General features: G+C 42.6%; 1 protein-coding gene across 2 annotated transcripts in view; it reads left to right on the top strand.

Annotated features, from left to right (window-relative positions):
- Positions 1 to 22,270, top strand: part of ZEB1 (zinc finger E-box binding homeobox 1) — a 146,869-nt gene extending 124,599 nt beyond the window's left edge. For both annotated transcript variants that reach the window (XM_073581697.1, XM_073581696.1), the window contains exons 8-9: positions 15,450 to 15,630; positions 19,692 to 22,270. In XM_073581697.1, the coding sequence (XP_073437798.1) occupies positions 15,450 to 15,630; positions 19,692 to 20,227 (717 nt within the window). In that variant the 3' untranslated portion in view covers positions 20,228 to 22,270. The remainder of the gene's footprint in view (positions 1 to 15,449; positions 15,631 to 19,691) is intronic.
- Positions 22,271 to 24,133: the final 1,863 nt, after the last annotated feature.

Genomic DNA, 24,133 nt, shown 5'->3' with positions numbered 1-24,133 from the left:
GCTAATTCACAGATTTTCCTTCAAGAATCCCCTAGAAAAATAAACATGGACGTTCTTCTCGTTGATGGGTTTTTTTTTTTTTTGGGGGGGGGGGGGGGGGTGAGGTTGACATATATTCTGTCACATATGAACAGTGAGTAAATATCTGTGATTTGCTTTAGATGAGGAATATTGATACGAAATCCGCATCAAAATCCTCATAAGATAATCCTTTAATCATCCCACCATGGGGAAATTCAGAGCATTACAGCAGCAAGGCAGGAACAAGTACAGATACAGATGCATAAAGGCATTACATTGACAGTAGGTAGGTACATATACGAAAAAAAAAAATATATATATCCATATCCGGACTATCACAACTTTGGATCTATCAGTTCACTGTTTGGGTCATTCTCCGTTTTGGACAGTGCTGGTTATACAGCCTAACTGCAGAGGAAGGGAAGGACTTTCGATAGCGCTCCCTCTCACATTTAGGATGAAGTAGCCGGTCACTGACAGTACTGCACATCTTTGTCACGGTCTCATGCATGGGATGGGAATCATTCTGCACCATGTAGCTCACCTTGGCCAGTATCCTCCTGTCGCCTACTTCCTGAACTGGATCAAGGGGGCATCCCAGGACAGAGCTGGCCCTTCTAATCAGTTTGTCCAGCCTATTCCTGTCCCTGGTTGATATGCCACTACCCCAGCACGCCACACCAAAGAAGATGACTGATGCCACAACAGAGTTGAAGAAGGATGCAAGGAGTGCCCCCCTAACTCCGAAGGCTCTCAGCCTTCTGAGCAGATAAAGCCTACTGTGGCCCTTCCTGTACACTGCATCCAAGTGATGGGCCCAGTCAAGCTTATTATTGAGGATCACACCAAGGTACTTATAGGTGTTGACTATCTCAGTCATTTCCCTGAATGTTCACCACTACTGGTGGATTTTTTCCCTTGCGAAAGTCCACCACCAATTCCTTGGTCTTCCCAGAATTAATCCTAAGGTGGTTCCTGTGACACCACTCCACAAAAGCTTGGTTAGTATCTCTGTACTCACTTTCATCTCCCCCTATGATGAGGCCTACTATTGCAGAGTCATCAGAATACTTCTGCAAGTAGCAGCTTAAAATCCGCAGTGTACAGTGTGAAGAGAAAAGGGGCAAGAACTGTACCTTGAGGTGCCCCTGTATTGCAGATCACCGTGTCTGACACACTGTCCCAAACCTTTCCAAACTGAGGTCGGTTCGTGAGGTAGTTAAGGATCCAGGTGGAGAGTTGGAGGTCCAAGCCAACAAGGCCCAGCTTGTCTCTCAGTAGACCTGGCTGTATGGTATTACAAGCACTAGAGAAATCGAAGAACATTATTCTCAGTGTTCCCAGGTTTCTCCAGGTGAGAGAGAGTCCTATCTAGAAGGTGGATAATGGCATCATCCACACCAATGCCCGGCCTGTAGGCAAACTGGAGAGGGTCCATATCCGAGCTCACTAGAGGACGGAGACGTGTGAGAACCAATCTCTCTAGTACCTTCATCAGGTGTGATGTCAATGCTACAGGTCTATAGTCATTAAGGTCTTTCGGATAAGGTTTCTTCGGAACTGGTACCACACACGATAATTTCCAGTTGTGGTACTATACCTATTCTCAGGCTCATATTGAACAGATATGTAATGATCTCACTCAGCTGGTGCCCGCAGGTTCTGATTAGCCTTGCACTGATGCCGTCAGGACCTGCAGCCTTCAAAACTTTGATCTTATCCAGTTCTTTTGCAACCTGGGTACTTGGGAAGAACAGACCCTGGCTCAGTTGACAAGTTGCAGCAGGGGGTGAGGTTATTGTAGCAGAGAGGTGTGAATTGTATGCAGGGGCAGGAGCAGCCAGTGTGTGATTTAAATCTGTTAAAGAATAGATTAAGTTCATTAAGCCCCTCTTTGTGTACAACCATCCTGGAGACAGTCTGTCTATGCCCAGATATAGACTTTAGACCCTCCCAGACTTCATGAATCCTTTTCTGTGACAATTTCAGTTCAATCTTTCTCTTATAATTAGCCTTTCCCTGCCTGATTAGATTCTTCAGATCTTTCTGCACCTCTCTCAGCCTGCCCTTGTCACCTGATCTGAAGGCCAACTTCTTCTCTTTGAGAAGAGCCTTTATTCCGGGGCTGATCCATGGTTTGTTAGAGAAGCACCTCACTACTTTTGTGGGTACCGTGTTGTCCGTTATACAGTGTGTGAGACCATCCATGTCATCACCATAGGAATCTTGCAGCACATCCCAAGTGGTTGTTTCAAAGCAGTCTCTCAGAGCATCATCACTCTACTCAGTCCATATCCTCACTGTGCGAGTGACAGCAGGTTCTCTCTGTACAAGTGGCTTGTACACGGGTTGGAGGTGCACTAGGTTGTGATCCGATCTTCCAAGGGGCGGTAGGGCTGACGAGGCATATGCCCCTCTCACATTGGCAAAGAACAAGTCCAATATTTTGTTGTCTCTAGTGAGGCAGGTAACATACTGTGTGCAACCGGGTAGTATGGATGCTGGAGACGAGTCACATGATTGAAGTCTCCCGAAACCAGAAGGAGTGCTTGGGGGTGAAGGGACTGCATCATGCTCACTGTGGATTGTAGGACCTTAGTGGCGGCATCAGCTTTCGCAGAAGGGGGGACATATGCAGCTATCATGATTACATGCGATAGTTCCCTCGGTAAATAAAAAGGTCTCATGCCCACAGCTAATAGCTCAATGTCCTTACAGCATGTTTGCTCTTAAGAACATTGAGCTATTAGCTGTGGGCATGAGACCTTTTTTATTTACCGAGGGAACTATCGCATGTAATCATTCCAGTATATCTGACCCGCTGTTTTCTGACTTCTTCCCGATGTTCATATTTTCCTAAGGAAATGAAAGTGAAGTGGCGCTGATTGGCCACGGGGCTGACCTGACGCCAGTACTTGTGCACTCTACATTAGAAGAGGTTAACAAGAGTTTCTGGAAGAGAGCAGAAAAATTATACCAAAATTGTGCATGTTTCTTCTAGTGTAACAATGATTCAAGTGAATGACTAAGCTGCCATACCAGGCACAGCCCATGGACGCAAGTTGTGCTCTTTCTAGAAGTAAGCGGCCATAAATAATCAGATGATCAGATAAATAATTTCTGATCAATTTAAAGTGACTATAAGCACAGAAAGACTGTTCAAACCATGCACAAGCGCTCTGTGCAACCTTGGAATGGGCAAACATTTAAGTGCACCTTCCTATCTACTTGTTTTCCCTCTATCTCCAGCCATCCCTTATTTGATTTGACAGATCAGGCTTAATAGAGCCAGAGAAGAGCTGAGACAGGTACTCGGTGCACCCTTGGTGTGGCCAAACAGTTCAGTGCACCTACCGCCTACTTGTTTTCCATCTGTGCTTTGTTTGAGAAGTCATTCGGTGCTGATAGACGCCCTTTAAACTAAGGAACCCCGGCATGTGTGAATTGCATTTTTAGTTGATCGCTTTTGAATAGAATGATCTTGTCCATTTGGGCATACTATTAAGTCACTTTTCATGAATGGCCGACCATGTAATACAGCGATGGGGAACCTCAGGCCCCAGGGCCATTTACGGCCCTCGATGACCTTTTATCAGGCCCCCGGGCAGATTCTCAGGGACCGCATTCTTGGGCAGGGAGCTGTATTTGCCACAAGCTCATTAATTTCTTCTTGCTCTGTTAGCACACACACGCAGTGTTCACTAATGAACACAGAAGGGCATGCAATGAAAGATTACGTCCTGACACCAGTGCCAGTCAGGATGTACTTTGTGGGCGGAGTTTGTACGGCCCCCGAAGGATGGTTTAAATATCCAAATGGCCCTTGGCAGAAAAAAGATTCCCCACCCCCTGATGTAATACTCTGGTGACTGCTTCTTTAGAGTGGGAGATGCTTTTTTCAGGGGCATTCTGCTTTTGTTAATGGGTGATTCTCTGCTGCGATATCCAATTAGGCATATAGAAGGGGCTTATCTTGAAATTCTCTTAAGGCCCCGTTACACATAGCGAGATAGTTAGCGAGATCGCTGAAACGTCACAGGTTTCAACAGCGAACGCCCCCTCCGCTGCGATATCACTGATTGTGCTCGAATGTCCTGGGCCATTTTTTGATCGTTGGTGTCCTGCTGGTCAGCATCGCTGTTTGATGCCATAACAACGACGAGCGACCTCGTTGGCGACTCAGAACTCACGCCTATCGAGGTCTGAGTCGTCAGAATAGCTGTTGTGTGACAAGGTCCCAACGACCGCCGAGGTCGTTATATGGATCGCTGCATCGTTGCTGCGTCGTTGAGTAGATCTGCCTGTTTGACAGCTTACTAGCGACCATGTAGCGGCGTACCGGCGATCCTTACCAGGTCGTATCATTGTCGGGAGCACTGGAGCGTCACTATGTGTAACGGGACCCTTATACTAGTATTTTATTGGATTGTCTTCTGCTTTTCACAACCGTGATTACTGCAATACCTTAGAATATAAAGCTGTATCATTTGGAGCAGTTCGTGTCGTCTGATTTTTGAAAACCCTTTTTTATATAGTTTGTACAGTGGGACACCTGATCCGAATCCACAGCTTTTGGCCAGAGTGGCAAAAAATTACAAAGCCCATCTCTCACTCTGGAGGACTTAAAATGCCCTTTTAATACAGACATGTTAATTTAAGTGGGCACTGTGTAATGCTTACTTTTTCCTCTAGTGGTGCGGTTGGGATATTGAGAACTTAATGTTGGGTTACACCACAGATTACAATTGATCACTGGGAGCCTTAAAGGGAAATATTTTGACATCTGCTTATTGTCAGAGGCTGTACAAAGCTCAAGTTCCGTTTTTAAAACCATTTAAGAATATTACCTCTTAGACCAATTCTAAGTGCAGGATGACTTAATTTTACTCCATTCTATAGGGCTCTGGTAAAAGTGGGCAAAAAAGCTAATTATTCATGCATAGTGTCCCAACATGTGAATGAAGGCCCTGCCCATAAGCTTAAAATCTGAAGAAATAGGACTGACAAAAAAGGTTGACAAAAAAAAAGTCTGACATGTAAGGTGCAACCATCAGTATAATACCGTAAGTTGGGGTATTCAAATAACGCTGCATAAACCGGTCACCGGCATCTGTGTAAGTATGGGTACAAAGTGCTACCAGTGCACGGAGATGTGGAAGCAGGGAATAGAAGGGACCCGATGTCTAAAGAAAATGTAGTAATTGAGAATAAGGAACATATTTTAGTGAGGTGATAGGCCACTTTACAGAAATGTGTAGTTCTTGTAATGGTGTAGACTGGAAATTACTCGAATTGTAGAGCATTCCAGAGCGCTGGCACAGCTCGTGAGGAGTCTTGGAGAAGGGAGTGTGAGATTTAGATTATAGAAGCTGGTTTTCTAATGCAGGGATCCCCATCCTGTTGCTCGGGAGCCACATGTGACTTTCAGGTCTCTGATGTGTGACATGGCACAGAGCTATGAAGATAAGGTCTCCAGATTGTGACTTTTGTGAGTTAAGGTACTGTCACACTTAGCGATGTACCAGCGATCCCGACCAGCGATATGACGCGGTCAGGATCGCTGGTACATCGCTAAGTGGTCGCTAGTGAGCTGCCACACAGGCAGATCTCACCAGCGACATCGCTGGGGACGGGGATCGCTACTTACCTGTCACACCAGGCGATCCTGCGTCCTCCCGCCCGGCTCCACGCGTCGCTCGTCCTCACAGCAGGAAGCTGACGACGAGAAACAGTCCTGAACGTTCTCGCGCGATCAGCGATAACCAGCGGGGGGAGCCGGTCGTAGGTAAGTATCACACATGGCGATATCGCTAGCAATATCTCTTAGTGTGACATGCCCTTAACCCTGCACAGAAAAGCAGATCTGGATATGCATATGGGGTTAGAGAGAAATTAAAGCCATCCTGTTACTAGGTTTGACCGACATGAGATAAGACCACCACCTTTCAGGCCTGGTATACAGCATTCTATAATGCTGCATATCTGCCCCCAACCAGACCTGTAAGACAAAAAAAGGCCTTTTTAATATACTCACCTATGGGGCGGTCCAGTCTGATGAGCGACGCTGGTCTTGGTCTAGTGCCTCCCTCCTTGCGATGTTGTCGCCCTTCTTCTTGCTTTGTCTCTCCGGCATTGTGCTCCTGCACAGGCGTCTTTCTCTGTCTTGTCGAGGGCGGAGCCAAGCCGGGAAAGCTCAAAGAGCCCATGCGCACTGCAGGGAGGAGAAGTATACCTATGTAGGAGCACGATGCCAGGGAGACTTTGTGGATTACGTAGGGATTTGTCATCCATACAAAGCAAGAAAGAGGACCACGACAACACAAGAAGGGAGGCGCTAGACCAAGACCAGCGACTCCCATCAGACCGGACCACTCTGCAGGTGAGTATAATAATATAAGGTCTTTTTCTTGTCTTGGAGGTTGGATTGGTGACAGATATACAGCATTATAGAATGCTGTATATCAGGCCTGAAAGGTGGTGGTCTTATCTCATCTGTCAAACCTGGTGACTGGTTCCCTTTAAAGGGAAGGTGCCATCCCCCAAAAAAATTTTCAGCAATTGAAAAAATGTAAAGAATTAATGTTTACATTTTCTTAAAAAATATTATCATTTGTTTTTAATTTTGTAAAATATGAAAAATAATTTTAAAAAGTTTGGCATTTCCACTTGTTAACACTAGGGGGAGCAGATACTGAAATTTGGCACAAAAACCTAGTGTACAGCTAGCTCACATTACTGTCCTGCAGTAATTATGGGCATACAGTGTCCATGATGTTTGATTTTGATATATGATCATGCCCTAAAATGGACACTGTATGGGCGGAATCTGCTGATATGGGTGTGGTGTCACTCCTCTCCTCCCCTTCTGGGTGTTTGCTAAGGGAAAAGAGAGGATGACATTTAGGAACACAGTGAGCAGCCATTTTGATGGGGCCTGCAAAGTTACTGACTGTCTTTGCATGCAAAGTCTGGATCAGAACAGGCCATCAATCAGCAGAAATGTTTCCTGGATTTCTGCGGAGCAGACATGCAGACGGTCCATCCATGTGTATAAAACACAGCGCTCTATGTACAATCCCTGGCACCGAACAGGGTGCTCCCCACAGACCAGCACACTGCTCTCCTGAAATACTCTGTGCTGCTGTCACCATGCTCCTTCCACCATATATCAGGCCCCTGTCGCCTCACTTTCACACATCGCCAGGACAGGATCTGAGGAGAGGAATGGGGTCTTCGTTCACCAAGGATGGCAGGCAGTAAGGATTCTGGGAGCAGGGTGACAGCAGCACAGAGTATTTCAGGAGAGCAGTGTGCTGGTCTATGGGGGGCACAGAGGGAGATATATGGTGGGGGAGCAGGGAGACAGCACCACAGAAATCCAGGAAACATTTCTGCTCATTGATGGCCTGTTCTGATCCAGACTTTGCATGCAAAGACCCCATTCCCCTCCTCAGATTCTGTCCTGGCGATGTGTGAAAGCGAAGCGACAGGTGCAGTCCGGGGTGACGCTGGGAAGCAGGATGGGGGGAAATGTAGCCATACAGTAACGATAAAAATGAGACCCCTCTCTTCAGCTGCCTCCCCAGCCCTCCCCTGACTGCACCTATTACCCCTGACCCGTGTTCATGTGCTCAGCCAGAACCACCCCAGAATGGGTCCCCTTTTAGCAGATCACAAATAATACCGCCATATACTTCACACACAATGCCGCCATATAGATCATATGGGGTGTCAGCAGCACAGAGTATTTCAGGAGAGCAGTATCACACGGCAGAGAATTAGATACACGGCTCAGCAGTTAGTATCACACAGGAGAGGATTAGATACACGGCTCAGCAGTCAGTATCACACAGGAGAGGATTAGATACACGGCTCAGCAGTCAGTATCACACAGGAGAGGATTAGATACACGGCTCAGCAGTCAGTATCACAGGAGAGGATTAGATACGCGGCTCAGCAGTCAGTATCACACAGGAGAGGATTAGATACGCGGCTCAGCAGTCAGTATCACACAGGAGAGGATTAGGTACGCGGTTCAGCAGTCAGTATCACACAGGAGAGGATTAGGTACACGGTTCAGCAGTCAGTATCACACAGGAGAGGATTAGGTACACGGTTCAGCAGTCAGTATCACACAGGAGAGGATTAGATACACGGTTCAGCAGTCAGTATCACACAGGAGAGGATTAGATACACGGCTCAGCAGTCAGTATCACACAGGAGAGGATTAGATACACGGCTCAGCAGTCAGTATCACACAGGAAAGGATTAGATACACGGCTCAGCAGTCAGTATCACACAGGATAGGATTAGATACACGGTTCAGCAGTCAGTATCACACAGGATAGGATTAGATACACTGTTCAGCAGTCAGTATCACACAGGATAGGATTAGATACACGGCTCAGCAGTCAGTATCACACAGGAGAGGATTAGATACACGGTTCAGCAGGCAGTATCACACAGGAGAGGATTAGCTACACGGCTCAGCAGACTATCACACAGGAGATGATTAGATACACGGTTCAGCAGGCAGTATCACACAGGAGAGGATTAGATACATGGCTCAGCAGGCAGTATCACACAGGATAGGATTAGATACACGGCTCAGCAGGCAGCATCACACAGGAGAGGATTAGATACACGGCTCAGCAGGAAGTATCACAGGAGACAGTATTACAGATATGCCCACACTGGTGAAACTTCCAGCCCCCCCCCCCCCCAATTATACACTAGACTATGGGCTGTATATGTCACTGTCCTGAGACAGCCATAAAAGCTCTCATAAAAGCAAAGGTGTCAGATTACCGGAGATCACTGGGGCTGTGTGTGTGAGGAGGCGGAGACAGAGCAGGAGGACAGTGGAGCTGGAGCAGGAAGCACAGTGCAGAAAGTGGAGCTCAGCAGATAGCACTGGGCTACAGTAAAATGGCGCCCAGCCACACCTACAGCAGTGAATGGTGCAGACCACAGGGGCGTGCCCAGTTCACTGCTAATGAGGCTGCAATGTGGGGTCGGGAGCCGACCGCAGTCTCCTATGTCCAGGGACGGCCATATTTGCAGACTGTATGAGTCCTCCACAGATCTGCAAATCAAGATGGCAGCGCCCAGTGGCTACCTTAAAACATTATTACAAACAAACCATAAATCCTAGTTAGTACAACATTTGCTTTAACAACATGTTTTGTTACTTACTCTTTTTTTGCAAATTATATAAAATTGCGGCACCTTCCCTTTAAGTGCTAAGAAGCTGGATGCGATAACGTGATGGGAGAACTGCCTCAGTGTGATTTTTATGGGGAAGCTTTGTGTCACAATTCGACCCCTCAGTTTGTCTGGGATGCAGTTACTGACAGCTCAGTCGTCCAGTCTGGAGCAGGAGCGTGCTGATCTGGTTGGTGTTTTGACAGCTCGGCCATCCAATCTAAGATAGGGAGGTGCGGGGCTTCCTTCAGGTGATTGCTCAGCTACTCAGCTTTGCTGTCAGTCCCAGATTTTTGCCAGACGTAGATTCAGCGTGGTTTGTTTCTCGGTGCTTAGTGCTTTACTTGTGGATCTTTTTCCTGCCTGACCTTGGACCTCGTTCTGACCATCTGTTTTGCTTAACCCCTTTGCCCTGATCCATTATCCTCCGGGTATTCTGAGTCTTTCCTGACTACACCTTTTGTCTCTTCCCTTTGTTTGACGTACCCTCCTGGCTCCTGGCCTCGGACTCCTTGACTATCCTAACTCACTGGCTGTCATTATACTGATAATGAGGGCTCTGGCTGTCTCTACTGTGGGAGGAGGTGAAAGCTGGATGTCACGTCTAGAGGGCATTCTGATTGTGACTCATGACCGTCTCTGAGATGAATGTTTTATATTGGATTTTGTAGCCTATGGACAACCAGTGCAATGACTGGCACAGGGTGGAGGTATTGCTGTAGCAGCTGGACAGAAATGTGATCCTGGCTGACACTTTCGGAATGTATTGCATAGGAGAGAGTTTAGTAAGCAAGAGACCGATTAGTAGGGAACTGCAGTAGTCCTGACGAGAATGAATAAGCGTGACAATAAGTTTTTGCAGTGTCCAAGGTAAGAAAGGGTTGACTTCTGGAGATTGTTTAAGGTGACGCTGCCATGAGCTAGCGAGTGATTGGATATACACCATGTTCCAAATTATTATGCAAATTGTTTAAGTGTCATAGGTTGTGTTTTGCTTTGTTTTTTTTTTTTGTTTTAATGAAACCCATTGATGGTATTGTCTCAGGGTTCTTTGGATCACTGAAATCAATCTCAGATACTTGTGATAATTAGTTTGCCATGTGAGCCCAATAAAAGGAAAACTGGATGTTCCACACTATTAAGCAGGACACAAAAGCATCAAATAGTGCTATGCCTTGGTCAAGGGATGAAAACATTAGATATTTCCTGAAAACTTAAGCGTGATCATCGTACTGTTAAGAGATTTGTTGCTGATTCTGAGCACAGACATGTTTGTGCTGATAAAGGCAGAATGAGGAAGGTTTCTGCCAGGCAAGTTCATCAGATTAAGAGAGCAGCTGCTAAAAAGCCATTACAAACCAGCAATCCAATATTTGAAGCTGTTGGTGCGTCTGGAGTCCCTCGAACCTCAAGGTGTAGGATCCTTCAAAGGCTTGCTGAGGTGCATAAGCCTACTATTCGGCCACCCCTAAACAGAGTTCACAAGCAGAAACGTTTGCAGTGGGCCCAGACATACATGAAGACTAATTTTCAAACTTGTTTACTGATGAGTGTCGTGTAACCCTGGATGGTCCAGATGGATGGATGGATGGAGTAGTGGATGGTTGGTGGATGGCCACCATGTCCCAACAAGGCTGCGACGTCAGCAAGGAGGTGGAGGAGTCATGTTTTGGGCCGGAATCATGGGGAAACAGCTGGTAGGGCCCTTTAAGGTTCCTAAAGGTGTGAAAATGACCTCTGCAAAGTATATAGAGTTTCTGACTGAAAACTTTCTTCCATGGTATAAAAAGCAGAAACGTGCCTTCAGGAGCGAAATCTTCATGCATGACAATGCACCATCTCATGCTGCAAAGAATACCTCTGAGTCATTGGCTGCTATGGGCATAAAAGGAGATAAACTCATGGTGTGGCCACCATCTTCCCCTGACCTCGACCCTATAGAGAACCTTTGGAGTATCATCAAGCAAAAGATCTATGAGGGTGGGAGACAGTTCACATCAGAACAGCAACTCTGGGAGGCTATTCTGACTTCATGCAAAGAAATACAAGCAGAAACTCTCCAAAAACTCACAATTTCAATGGATGCAAGAATTGTGAAGGTGATATCACAGAAGGGTTCCTATGTTAACATGTAACTTGGCCTGTTAGGATGTTTTGGAGTTATATAGCGTTTTTGTTCAGTGAATGCGACCTCCTAATGCTGCAAATTCCACAAATGAGCATTTTCAGTTCTTTAAAACATATCAAATGTTTAGAAATTCTACTGTGCCTAATAATTTGGAACAGTGCATTTTGAGTTTTTATTCATTTTGGAGATTATACTGTTATCATTGGGAGGTTTCGGCAATAAAATTCGATGTATATTCTAACGAGTGACTTATTAGACTGACTGTCATTTGCACCAACCATTTAGGAAAATCAGAGAAAAATATCATTTGCATAATTTGGAACATGGTGTATGGAATGACGAAAAGATATAACTCTATAACCCTTAGATAGTGAGCATGCTGCTTGGGAGTTATAGTAGAACTTTCCATGAAAATGGCATGACCTGGTGTAGGAAGGTTAGCAGAGGGAGACGACCAAGAGCTCCGTTTTGGAAAGATTCTGATTCAGACAGAAGGAGGACATGATATTAGAGACAGCGGACAGTCACTGGTATATTGTAGTAATGCAGGGGTGATGTCAGGAGAAGAGGTATATAATTGCGTGTCATCAGCAGAGAGATGATACTGGAAACCAAATCTGCAGATGGTTTGTCTGATAGGTGTGGTGTATATAGAGAAGAGAAGGGGTCCTAGGGCTGAACCCAAGAGTAAGAGGAAGAGGAGCCAGCAAGAGACACCTTAATTGTTTCTGCTTCTTAATTACTATTATTGATTCCAAATGTTTTCTCCACTTCTCTGAATTCACTTACGTTACTATTTCATGCCTCCGTCTATTAGTATCTGTTGTGCAATATAATAGAATTTACAGCGTTGGCCAAGTGGTATTGATGTTGCACAAGTAAGGGGTCCAGCTAATTCCCTTTTGGTCTCTATGGTAAATTGCCACCTATTGACATGTCACAGCTGAGAAGATTCGCTCTTCTTCCTCCATCAGGGTTTTAACTTCCAAACATAGTTCTTAATCGTTTAATGTGTCATGCCTTCCTCCCATTTGGCATCCTGAGTGACACAAACACTGTGCTGTTCACCTGTAGCTGCGTCCATCTAGCCTAATGGCAGCCAAACGTATTCCGTCACCTAGCCGAGACATTTTTACGCTGGGCTGAAGCCTTGTTGCTTGCTTGCCTATATACTAAATAGTATTTTGGTTTTGTTTTTTATTTTTTAGTAAGTATACTTTTTTTTTTTTTTTTTTTTTTTTTTTTTTTTAATTTTGCACAGCATTTTTTTTTTTCGACGCGCATATGCAGAATATTACATACATTTGGAAGAGACAGGCCACTACTATCATTATGTAGATGCAGTACTGCTGGTTAACTTTCTTTTTGAGCATCATTACATTGTATGGAACTATATACATTGTGATAGTCATAGGAAGTCACACCTGCCATATAGCACTCTGCCTCTATCCATGCACAGAGTTGTATTAGTTATTAGATTTCTTCCACTTAAGCATCTAGATTAGAAGGCTGCGCAAAAAAAATCATAATGATATAAAGCTGTTCATGCAACCCCTTTCCATCTAGCATAAAGGAAAAAAAAAAGTTATATGGTTTTGCAGTAAAGAAGTCTCGGGGTGACCTTCGTCATTTTGTCTGGAATTTTAGCTTTTCACACTTTGAGCAAGTCTGACCCTAAGCACAAAAATGTCCTCGCAATCAAAACACAGGTTGACATCTGATGGCCAATTGTACCAATGTAGAAACGTCATCCTGAGACAACTCTGTGATGCCAACTCGTAGCCCTAAGGACAGAGCTGTGCCTATGGGTGGCAATGCCGAAAATAGTAACAGATCCACAGGGTCATTAGAGATTATACTTCATACTGTCGGAGAAGTCATCACCTCTTGATACTTGTGCTGTAGCGCTATGCTGTGCATGTCCTCGGCCATCTCCGGTGAAGATTTGGTTATCCGTGAAGTGCTGGCCTTTGTGTTTGTTGCATTTCCTCTCGCTGATAGGCCGGATGCACTCTACTAAAAGTCTTAACACAATGAAATATCATGCATATTATAGGAGGCCATATTTTTCTTTTAATGGTGACCTGGTAACTAACATTTTGGTATTTCAATGCAAGGGCCCCCTAACATTAATAAATCATTAGAGTCCAAAACATCCCGATGGTTGGAAACATTACAATTATTTTACAACTTAGTAGGTGAAATTCTATACATTTTAGGGTGGTTTCACATTAGCGCTTTTTAAGCGCACGCACGGCCGGGGTAGCTCCGCCCCCGAGCCGGCTCTCTGCCCGGCGTGCCCGCCCCTTGCTTGTAGCGCCGCCTCCTAGCGCACAGCGGCACCTGCGATCGGCGCACCCTATCTTTAGCATAGGGTGCGCAGATCGTGCGCAGGCCGTGCGCTAGTTGCGCTTTGACCTGCGCTGCGCACTTTTGACGGTGCGCCGTGCGCGCCAAAATCAAACTTTTCGGACTTTGGCGCGCACGGCGCACCGTCAAAAGTGCGCAGCGCAGGTCAAAGCGCAACTAGCGCACGGCCTGCGCACGATCTGCGCACCCTATGCTAAAGATAGGGTGCGCCGATCGCAGGCGCCGCTGTGCGCTAGGAGGCGGCGCTACAAGCAAGGGGCGGGCACTCCAGGCAGAGAGCCGGCTCGGGGGCGGAGCTACCCCCGGCCGTGCGTGCGCTTAAAAAGCGCTAATGTGAAACCAGCCTTAGTTGTATTTTCTATATCTTTCCCTAATTTTTTTTTTTTTTATGAAAAATTTGCTTGGGTACACCTTCAGACGTCCCACACTTTTTTGTCAGGTTACATCCCTAGAAAGGAATGTGAGAAAGTCGGACCGGGCGGTGCTTAGAAACCCGATGTGTACCTTAGTTACCAGCGCGCTGATGCAGGGAGCTGGTAACCAAGGTACACATCGGGTTTCTAAGTGACGCACGCCTCTTAGAAACCTGATGTGTACCTTAGTTACCAGCTCCCTGCATCAGCGTGCTGGTAACTAAAGTACAAAGCGACGCCGCGCGCTCAGCGTCGCTGGTGCTGATCACTGGTGAAGCTGCCTGTTTGACAGCTCACCAGCGATCATGTAGCAACTCACCAACGATCCTGACAAGTTGATATCGTTGTCGGGATCGCTGGTGAGTCGCTATGTGTGACGGGGCCCTTACTCCCTGACAATCTCTATTTCATGGTCCCGTCTCTACACCTTTGAATTGCCCGTTTTGTAGGTCACTGATCGATCGGTTGAGCAGGCATTTTTAGCCATTTTTGGTGTCAAGGCAAGAGCGGGAAATGGGGATCAACGACTCAGACCTGAAGCTCTGAGAATTTGTGAGGCTTACTCTTTTTAACACCAGTCTGAGCCCTTTAAAGAGCTTCACCCAATAAAAAGTTGTGAACAATGGTGGTCTTATGATGGATTAAATAAAAAAAAAAAAAAAAAAAGCCTGACTCTCACAGATCCACAGTAGTGCTTCTGATGTCCCCCAGCGGGTCTTGTTGGGTAACTGCTGCAGCCAGTCATCTGCCAATTGGCTGCATTGGTCACATTCCATTCAAACCACAAGAGCAAAGTGTTTCCTTCTTTCCACCTGAACCAAATCAAAGGTCACTAATTGGCAGCAGTGATCAACTGACACATCCCGCTGCGTGCCATAAGCAGCAGTACCATGGATCAGCTGAGGTCCGGGGTTAAAAGTTTAGCAGTCAGTTGATGCCTGTCAACAGAAGGTGTCCAGAAAACTGGGGATAAGCAAGGAGCAGTGGGGCAATGATGGGGCAATTTTAAAAGTATTTTTCGCTTAATAGACTGCTAATTTCATTGTCTATTAGAACAAATACAAATAACAGCCGTCATTGGTCTCGGACATCTGTATACACCACTGATTTCCTAGCTCTGAGCAGTCACAACTATGTATAATGCTCACTATTCTCAGATTTCAGTTCTATAATATTATATACAGTAATTTGTTGCAGCCATCCAGCTAAGGGCGCAATAAGCATTGCAGCAGTCATTCGTCCGAATGATGGGTGGGTGCACGGACCACAATATTAAAACTTGAAATTTTAATTTTTGCAATTTTTGATTCTAGGATGAGAGACAGGATACGAGTTCTGAGGGAGTATCCAATGTAGAAGATCAAAATGATTCTGATTCCACTCCACCCAAAAAGAAATTGAAAAAGACGGAGAACGGCCTGTACGCCTGTGACCTCTGTGATAAAATATTCCAGAAGAGCAGCTCCTTGCTGAGGCACAAGTACGAACATACAGGTGTGTAGTCATTGTAGCCCTGTCCGTGCAGCACCCAATCAAAGTACTGGCAGCTACAAAGATACAGAATTGTTTTGGATTATTTCCAAAATCGCATTAATTTTCACAAAGCACAGTAAATGCATACTTTAGGCTGTGTGCCCACGTTGTGTGTTTTTTTTTTTTTTTTTTTTTTAAGCGTTTCCGCAGCATTTTTAGCCTTCCCCAATGTTCCCAGAAAACACGCGTCAAGGAAAGTGTCAAACGCTCGTCTTTTGTGCAAAAACGAGCAAGAAACGCGCATTTTCTGGGAAGGGGATCAGTTTCCTGAGTGTTTAAAAGCGCTAACTTGGGCACATAGCCTTAATATTAATAGCTATAAGCATAGAGATAAAAGAAAATGAAAAAAAAAACAAACCTAATGTTGAATAAGGCTCATCTGTACTACCAGGGAGTATAATCTGTAAAATACTAAGGATCTATAGGAGCAGACCTCTACCGATCACACACTGATGGCCTGTTCTACCCTATGTATATTCCCAGAGAAGCCGTTTAAGTAAAGGAAAGTGCGTGAGACCAATGATCAGAGTAAAAATTATTCATGTCCCACAGTGGGATTTAGTGGAAAAGTAAAATAAAAATGTATAAGCAAAAAAAAAAAACCCACAAAAATCACACAGCCTTTCACTAAAAACGCAGCCTTTGTGGTAAAACAAATAGAAAAAAATCTACACATAATTGGTATCACCACGAATGGAACAAACTGATCTTTAAGGCTTCGTGCCCACGATCAGGAATAGAAGCAATTTGGACCCTGCTTCCAAAACGCTGCGTTCTACATTACAAGTACAGTGGATTGGATTTCTAGGAGTCCCATGTCTTCTGTGCTTCTATCTAACGCTGCGTATATTCCCCGGCGGTGTGGGTATATGAGCCGCAGCATGATAATTTCGGCAGCGGTGACGCAGCGTTTTGCAGGCAGCGAAAATACGCTGCGTCCAAAAGGCTACTATTCCTGATTGTGGGCACATAGCTTTAAACTGGCACTTTTATTTATTCCGTACGGTGAACACCATAAAGAAAAAAAAATTAAAAACACAAAAAAGTCACACTTTTCATCATACGGAGACACAAAAAATTGAATAAGAAAAGCTATCAAAAAGTATGTTAGAAAAAAAAAAATTGGTATAAATAGAAACGCCAAATCGTCCCACAAAAAACAAGCCTTAATTTGGCTCATTCAGAAAAAAAGTCACAGCTCTCAAAGTATGGCAATGCAGAAACAAATTCTTTTTTGTATAATATTGTTTTTAGCCTGTAAAAGCGGCAAAGCATGAAAAAAACTATATAAATCTGGTATCGCTGTAATCCTACTGACCTGAAGAATAAATCTGTCTTATCACTTTTACCGCACAGTGAACGGCACAAAAAACAGATAAAAACAATAACTGAATTGCTGATTTTTGTTCAGTCTGTGTCTGAAAAAGGTGATTAAACAGCGATCAAAAAACTTTGTGCTCCGAAATGGTACTATCCAACTCGTCATGCAAAAAGATAAGCCCTCATCCAGCTCTGTTCGCCAAAAAATAAGGTTACAGGTTAAATATGGTGGCGAAATAACTTTTTTTTTTTTTTTTTTTTTATGAAGAAAAAAAACATTTTTACTGTGTGGTTCCAGCAAAAAAATAAACCCGATTTTTATAAATCTGTAATCGCACAGACTCTAAGATTAAATCAATCAGATCACTTATGCCTCACTGAACTGTGCAGAAATGAAATTAAAAAAAAAAAAACATTCTTGTACTGCTGTCTATTTGTTCATTCTGGCTCCCAAAGATCAGAGGAATGCTTGGCTCACATTTATCCTGCTCTCCCTTCCGAGCACTTATGTCGGGGTTTCCGTGTAGATCCTCAAAACTGTGATTCGGACAAATCCACCCACCGAACCACTCGCGTATGAGGCATATGGATGATTGTGGACTTTTGACTGGTCTCTGTTCTGGCATTGTCCCATGATTTTAGGTGTCTCTTTTTTAGAGCACAATTGTGGGCGACCACAGATCTGTGCATAGCTAAACCGATGGACACACGCCAAACGGATTCCAAAGTGGCTCCATCTGTCTCATTATGGTGGGTGGTTCCATCTGTGGATTTGTCTGAGTTGTAGTTTTGTGGTATTTACATAGAAACCCTGACGTAAGGGCTCAGCGTGGAACACAATGTGATTCCCTCTTTATACTGGAAGCAATCAAAAAATGTTATGTGCCCCCAAATGTTACCAATAAAACCACTAATTTAACCTGCGCAAAACCAGCCCCCACTCGGGTCCGTCATCTGTCACTGGAATTGTAGGGGTTCCCACGTTACTCTTGAACAAAGATGCTGGAAAAGCGACGTGGCTCCCAACTCTTATGGGGGTTTTCTGGTATTCTGGCCATGTCATGGTATGTCGCCTGCAAACTATTCTACCCCAAAACCTGTGCTCCAAAAGCCAAATAGCGCTCTTTCCTTCTCAGCCCTGATGTGTGGCTGATGGCATATGGAGTATCACCACGCTTGGGAGATATTGCTCCATAAATTGTGGGGTCTAGTTTCACCTGTTAACCCTTGTGTAACTGACAAATTTTCAGAAAATTTACTTTTTTACCACTAAAATTTTATATTTCCTTGTCTTTGAAATACTTACTACGCCCCCAGATGAAATCCTTAAGCAGTGAAGTTTTCACTATGGGGTCACCTGGTGGAGGTTTCTGCTGATCTGAAACATCTAGGGTTTGGCCAATGGAGCAGGCAATCGCTCCTTCCCTTCCGATCCCTGGAGTGTGCTCACAGTAGTGTGAAATCACATGGGGTACTGCCACTTTCGGTAAAAATTGCATAACAAATTATATGGTCCATTTCCTCCCTATTACTCCTCATGTAAATTTTATAAATTTGGTACAAGATCAGTATTTTAGTGGAAAAAAAAATTAAATTTTTTGTTTTGATGTGTAAATGTTATAAAGTTTTGTGAATCACCTATAGGTTAAAAATGTTCATTACAGCCTTAGATAAATTCCTTGAGGGATCTAGTTTTAAAGATTACGTCACTTGTGGGGGTTTCTACTGTCCAGTATATCAGGGGCTCTTCAAATGCGACATGGCATTTACGATGAATTCCAGACAAATTTACACTTCAAAATCAAATTATGCTGTATCCTTTCATAGCCCTGCCATGTGCACAGACAGCAGTACAGCAGTTTTTTTTGCCAAATATGGGGTATCATCGATCGTGTAAGGAAGAAATAGCGTAACAAATTATGGGGTTTGGTTTTTTTCCTATTATCCATTGGGAAAATTTCAAATTTGGGGCTAAATAAAATTTTTACTTTAAAAAAAAAAAAAAATTACGTTTTCACATCCATATTTTAAAAAGTTCTGTTCTGTGAAGCATCTACAGGTTCGACAAGCTCCAACCCCCCCCCCCCTATTCAGATTTTTTTTTTAATATAGTTAGCCTATCCTTAGTATAGGTCATCATTGTCATTCGATAGGTGGAGATGCGACACCCGGCACATCGATCAGTCAACATCGGCTGGAAGTTTTCAGATGCTGCCGTGAACACAGCAGTTCCCATTATTTCTATGGTGCCCATGGCTGGGTACTTCAGATCCAACCCTGTTACACCCCCCTACTCAGTTGATCTGTAGAACCGGTTTGTGGCCACCTCACATTAAGGTTTTCCATTTCACTAGATTTGGCACCAGTCTTGGTTGTAATATATAGAGAAGGTGTAAAAGATAGCGATGCCACACATGCATATATACAGAGGTATTTCACTTATTATTTTTTTTTTTTTTTTTTTGTTACGGTGTCCTCTCAGGTCTTTGACCTTGAGCATATAAAGTCTAATGTAATACATCAAAAGCATTCTAGACATTTATGTAAACCAACCTTGTGCCCTAAAAAACGCAATATGAATTACTACCAAATATGAAGTCAAGCTCTCCAGCATTCTTCTCTACCAGTTGTCTACTATGTCAGTATTTCCTTATTGTCATGCCTGTTACAATTCATCTTTCGTTTTGTTTCAATGCTTCTAGGAAAGCGGCCGCATGAGTGTGGGATCTGTACGAAGGCATTCAAACACAAACACCATCTAATTGAACATATGCGTCTCCATTCTGGAGAGAAACCCTACCAATGTGACAAATGTGGCAAGAGATTTTCACACTCCGGATCCTATTCCCAACACATGAACCATCGTTACTCGTACTGCAAGAAGGAGGCAGAGGAACGTGACGGCACGGAGCATGAAGAGACTTTACAAGAAACCCTCAGCAACGAACATGTAGATGATTCCCAAGCTTCTCCTTCTCAGATAGACTCTGACGAACGAGAGAGCATCATACGGGAATACGACAGCGAGAAGGAGGAAGAGGACGAGAAAGATACGGATGATGGACAGGATGAAAAAGAAAGTGTTCTAGCGCATGATCTAGAGGAGCCAGAGATAGGGGTTGAACCAGGAACATTGGAAGGTACCATGAAGGATGATGAATGTGTAGATAAAGTAAAAAATTTGGAAGCAGAAGAGGCAGAAAATCACGAATCAGAAAATGAGGCTCTCCAACCTTAGCCGGAAAGGAGGCTGCCCAACCTTAGCTGGTCTTCTCTATATTTTCCACTATGGGAAAAAAAGTCTTTTGACGTTCTAATGAAGTTTATTCTATATTATACATGCTTTTCTCTGAAACACAGTAGTGTGTATACTGTGATTTCTATTCACTACTGTGTTGAAAAAAAAAAAAAATCCAGGTGTGCCTGATTCTCAAACTTAGAAATTTTTCACAGCAATTTTAAAATTTAGAAAAAAAAAACGCGTTTGTTACATGCAACGTCCAGTATATAATGACTCAGAAGTTGAATCAGGTTTTTATGGAAAACCTGCCCATCCTGCTCATATTCACATCTGGAAACATATTTTTTATCAGTATTATGTTTTATTGTATTGGTTAGTTTGTACATTTGGGAGAAAGTTTTATCCTTTTTCTTTCTTTTTTTTTTTTTTTTTTTTTTTTTTTTTTTTTTATATTATCGTTTCAGACATCTACTAAATCTGCTTCAGTATTTTATTTTATAAAAGAAATGTGAGTATAACTGCACTACAAAATTCCTTTTACAAATAATTCAATATTTTAAATGCTACTACTACCTTCTCTTGTCCAAGAACGGGTAGAGTTTTATAGATAATATAGTTTGATGGGGGAAAAAATATATATATAATTTACAGCATATTTTTTAGCCTTAAAAGGACAACGGTGTGGAAGTAAAGAGGTGTGCTCTTATCAATGCGTTACAAATTTTTTTTTTTTTTTTTTTTATTTTATTGAAGCTCCTATTTGCAGGGACTAACATTTTATTCTAGGAAAGAAAACTGCAAACATCAGTGTTCATATTTGCTTGAAATGTAGTACTTATATGAAGGATTTAAAGCTATGTATCTTCTCTTGGCCTTATGCAGGACTTTCTGTGCTGTAAGTGCCATTTTCAGTATTTTAAAGGCTTTGCCTTTTATTTATGGTGGTCTGTAATCACTAGCATTTGTAGTATTGGAATTCTATCACTTCTATGTAGCTAAAGCCAACAAAGTTTTTAATCAAAATTCTAATTCCAGTCTTCTATCTCTTTGTTGTTTTTTGTTTTTGTTTTATCTCTGTATTCTTTTTTTTTTTTTTTTCTTTTTTTTTTTTTTTTCTAAACACGGCCTTTTCCGTGGAATTTAAAAAAAAAAAAAAAGAAAAACAAACTTTAATTTGCCAATATTTGCTCCAAAATGCTAACTATTATAGACCTCTTTTATTAATTTTGTTAGCTAAAAAAAAAAAGTTACCTATCAGTATTATTTTTAAGTTCGTTAGTTTAGGTCTGTGCAACTTTTTTTTTTTTTTTTTTTTTTGTTCTGTGTACTGTATGTCTTCAAAAACCCGGCAGTATTAATACCCTTCTTACTGACCTGTACCTTTTTAGTTTTAGAAAACTTTTATATTTATGTGTCTTATTTTTATATTACTTTATTTATTACACAGTCTAGTGTATAAAACTGTAGTTTGTATTAATACAATAATATATTTTAGTATGAAATTTTGGAAAGTTGATAAGATTTAAAGTAGAGCTACAAATGGTTCTCTTGCATTGAGATTTGATTTAAACAGTGTTACGTTGACATTTATACTTGCCTTGGACTGTAGAACAGGTAATTTAAGACGGGAATGTATTAGATTTACACTTGCAATCAAATCCTTGTTACCGTTATCTGGATTTTGATATGTAAAAGAAACTTTTTTTGAAATTCACTGTGAAAATTGTGGCCCGATGCCAAGCAGTTTATTTCATATTATCGTTAAACACCTCAATTATTGTCCTTAGCAAGCCAAATTAGACGGATTTTAAGAAACAGTGTTGGGAAGTGGGAACAAAGTTTAACTTTTTTTTTTTTTTTGTGCCAATTAGTTCTTGTATTCATGTGTCTTTTGTTTGTTTTTTGGGGGTTTTATTTTGTCTGTTTTGGCAGGGAAAAAAAAGCAAATGAAACATACCTTTTTATGTTCATTGTAATATCATAGTCATTTTCTAGTTTTTTACCAAGCTCCCTCTCTCACAATAAAATACATCAACAAGTTACTAGTTTCTGTCTTCTTTCTTGGGTAAATAACCTACAAGTTGCTTTTTACAGCTTTTGATTATGCAAGTTTGGTGGTGGGACGTCTTTTTTAGGGGGATGTAGACCGTGCTTTTTAGAGCAACGTTTTATTTTTTTTCTTTCTGGCGATTTCAAATATCTTTTCAAATATTCCTATAATATATATATATATATATATATATATATATATATATATATATATATATATATATAGAAACTATGGTCTTGTAAAATACTAAATTCCATTGAATTTTTCATATATATATCTCTCTCTATCTCTAGTTTATACAAATTGACTTATGACTAGCTAAAATCTTCACTTAGCTCTTAAATTATATATATAACTGCTTCAAAGGCAAGTCAAGTACTACCTTTACGTAGCCGGTTCGTTAAACAATCACTGAGAAATCAGTGTTTGAATTGATATGCGAATGAGGCTGAAGGACTATGGTGGATCTGAAACCTCTGTCACTCCAGCTCTATTCCATTGTCCAGCGTCACCGCCTCCTGCTTGACTGACAGCCTCTAAGTTGTGTGACTTCAGGCAAAGAAGCCGTCAGTCAAGCAGCAGGAGGAGGCGGCGTTGGGTGGAGAACGTAGTCTTTCCTTCTCATTAACATATCAATTCAAATGCTGATTTCTCAGTAATGTAAAAAAAGACTGGCCATGTATAAGTATTGCTGGACTTGTTTTTTAAATAGCTTGGGGGTGAAATTGTACCAACAGGTTGCTTTTTGGGGGTGGCAGCTTGTGAGTAGTGATTTCATGGGTTTAAAAGCAGAAAAAGTGGGCAAGTATAAAGATCTGCTGACAGTAATGGGCCAAGTTGTGATGGGTAAGGGTAGACTATAAGTCTTATGGTGTGTTCCTAGTATGCACCAATTTAGTAACAAACAACCATAGTCCAAGGCATGTTGACTGCTAAAAGGGCGATTGAGTTATGTATGTTGCGAAAACCACCTACAATGAGCATATAAGCAATAGAAATGGACCATAAAGCAATAGAAGATGGTGGCCTGGTCTGATGAATTCCATTTGTTGTGTAAGTTTTGTGTTCTATGGGGCACTGTATCCAGTCTGTAAATGAAAAATGCCCTGAAAGACTTCGCCACCAGTCACACATCAGTGAGCCTTGGGTGCCCATGACCCTGTTACAGACTCGGATTGTCTCCTCTTGAAACATTTTGGTAGGTACTAACCATTGTATACCAAGAACGTCCAACAAGACCTGCCATTTTGGAGGTCCTTGTTGTCTAGCCATCACAACTTGGACCTTGTAAAGTTGACCATATTTCCTGCTTCTTATAAATCACCTCCAAATACTTTTTTTTTTATTCTGCCTAAGTTCTCAAACCAAGACAGGTGCCATTGTAGCTACATAGTCAATGTTCCACTTCAGCTCTTAGTGATTTTAATGCTACAGCAGATTGTGTAATCTAGGTATATACATTAATATACCAGTCTGCCCGATTACATCCTTATTAAAGTGCTATCTATATATTTTCAATTTGCTTTGATGGATCACTTGGAGGGTAAAGATCAACATTCCCCTTGTTGAGTATCAAAAAGCGCCATCTGTTCTTCAGGGAATAAAGTTCTGCTTACTCCGACGATTCTTACAAAGTCTGACCACAGTCTGCACGACCCCGAGAAAATGTCACTGCAAATCTCCATGTGGATGACATGAATCATGGCTTACAAGATTTTTCCATCACCGTCCTGCAGACAGCACATTTAAGCACAGCAGTAAATGCTTTCTAAAATCCTCACATCTAATTCCACTTAAAATATTCACTTCACATGCAGAGCGTTCGTCACGAGGACAAAAGTAGATCGGAAAGA

This window comes from Dendrobates tinctorius, unplaced genomic scaffold (genome assembly GCF_039654945.1).
Source record: "Dendrobates tinctorius isolate UK_male_01 unplaced genomic scaffold, ASM3965494v1 ptg000070l, whole genome shotgun sequence".
In the NCBI taxonomy this organism is placed as follows: Eukaryota; Metazoa; Chordata; class Amphibia; order Anura; family Dendrobatidae; genus Dendrobates; species Dendrobates tinctorius.
This window is presented reverse-complemented; position numbering and strand designations above follow the sequence as displayed.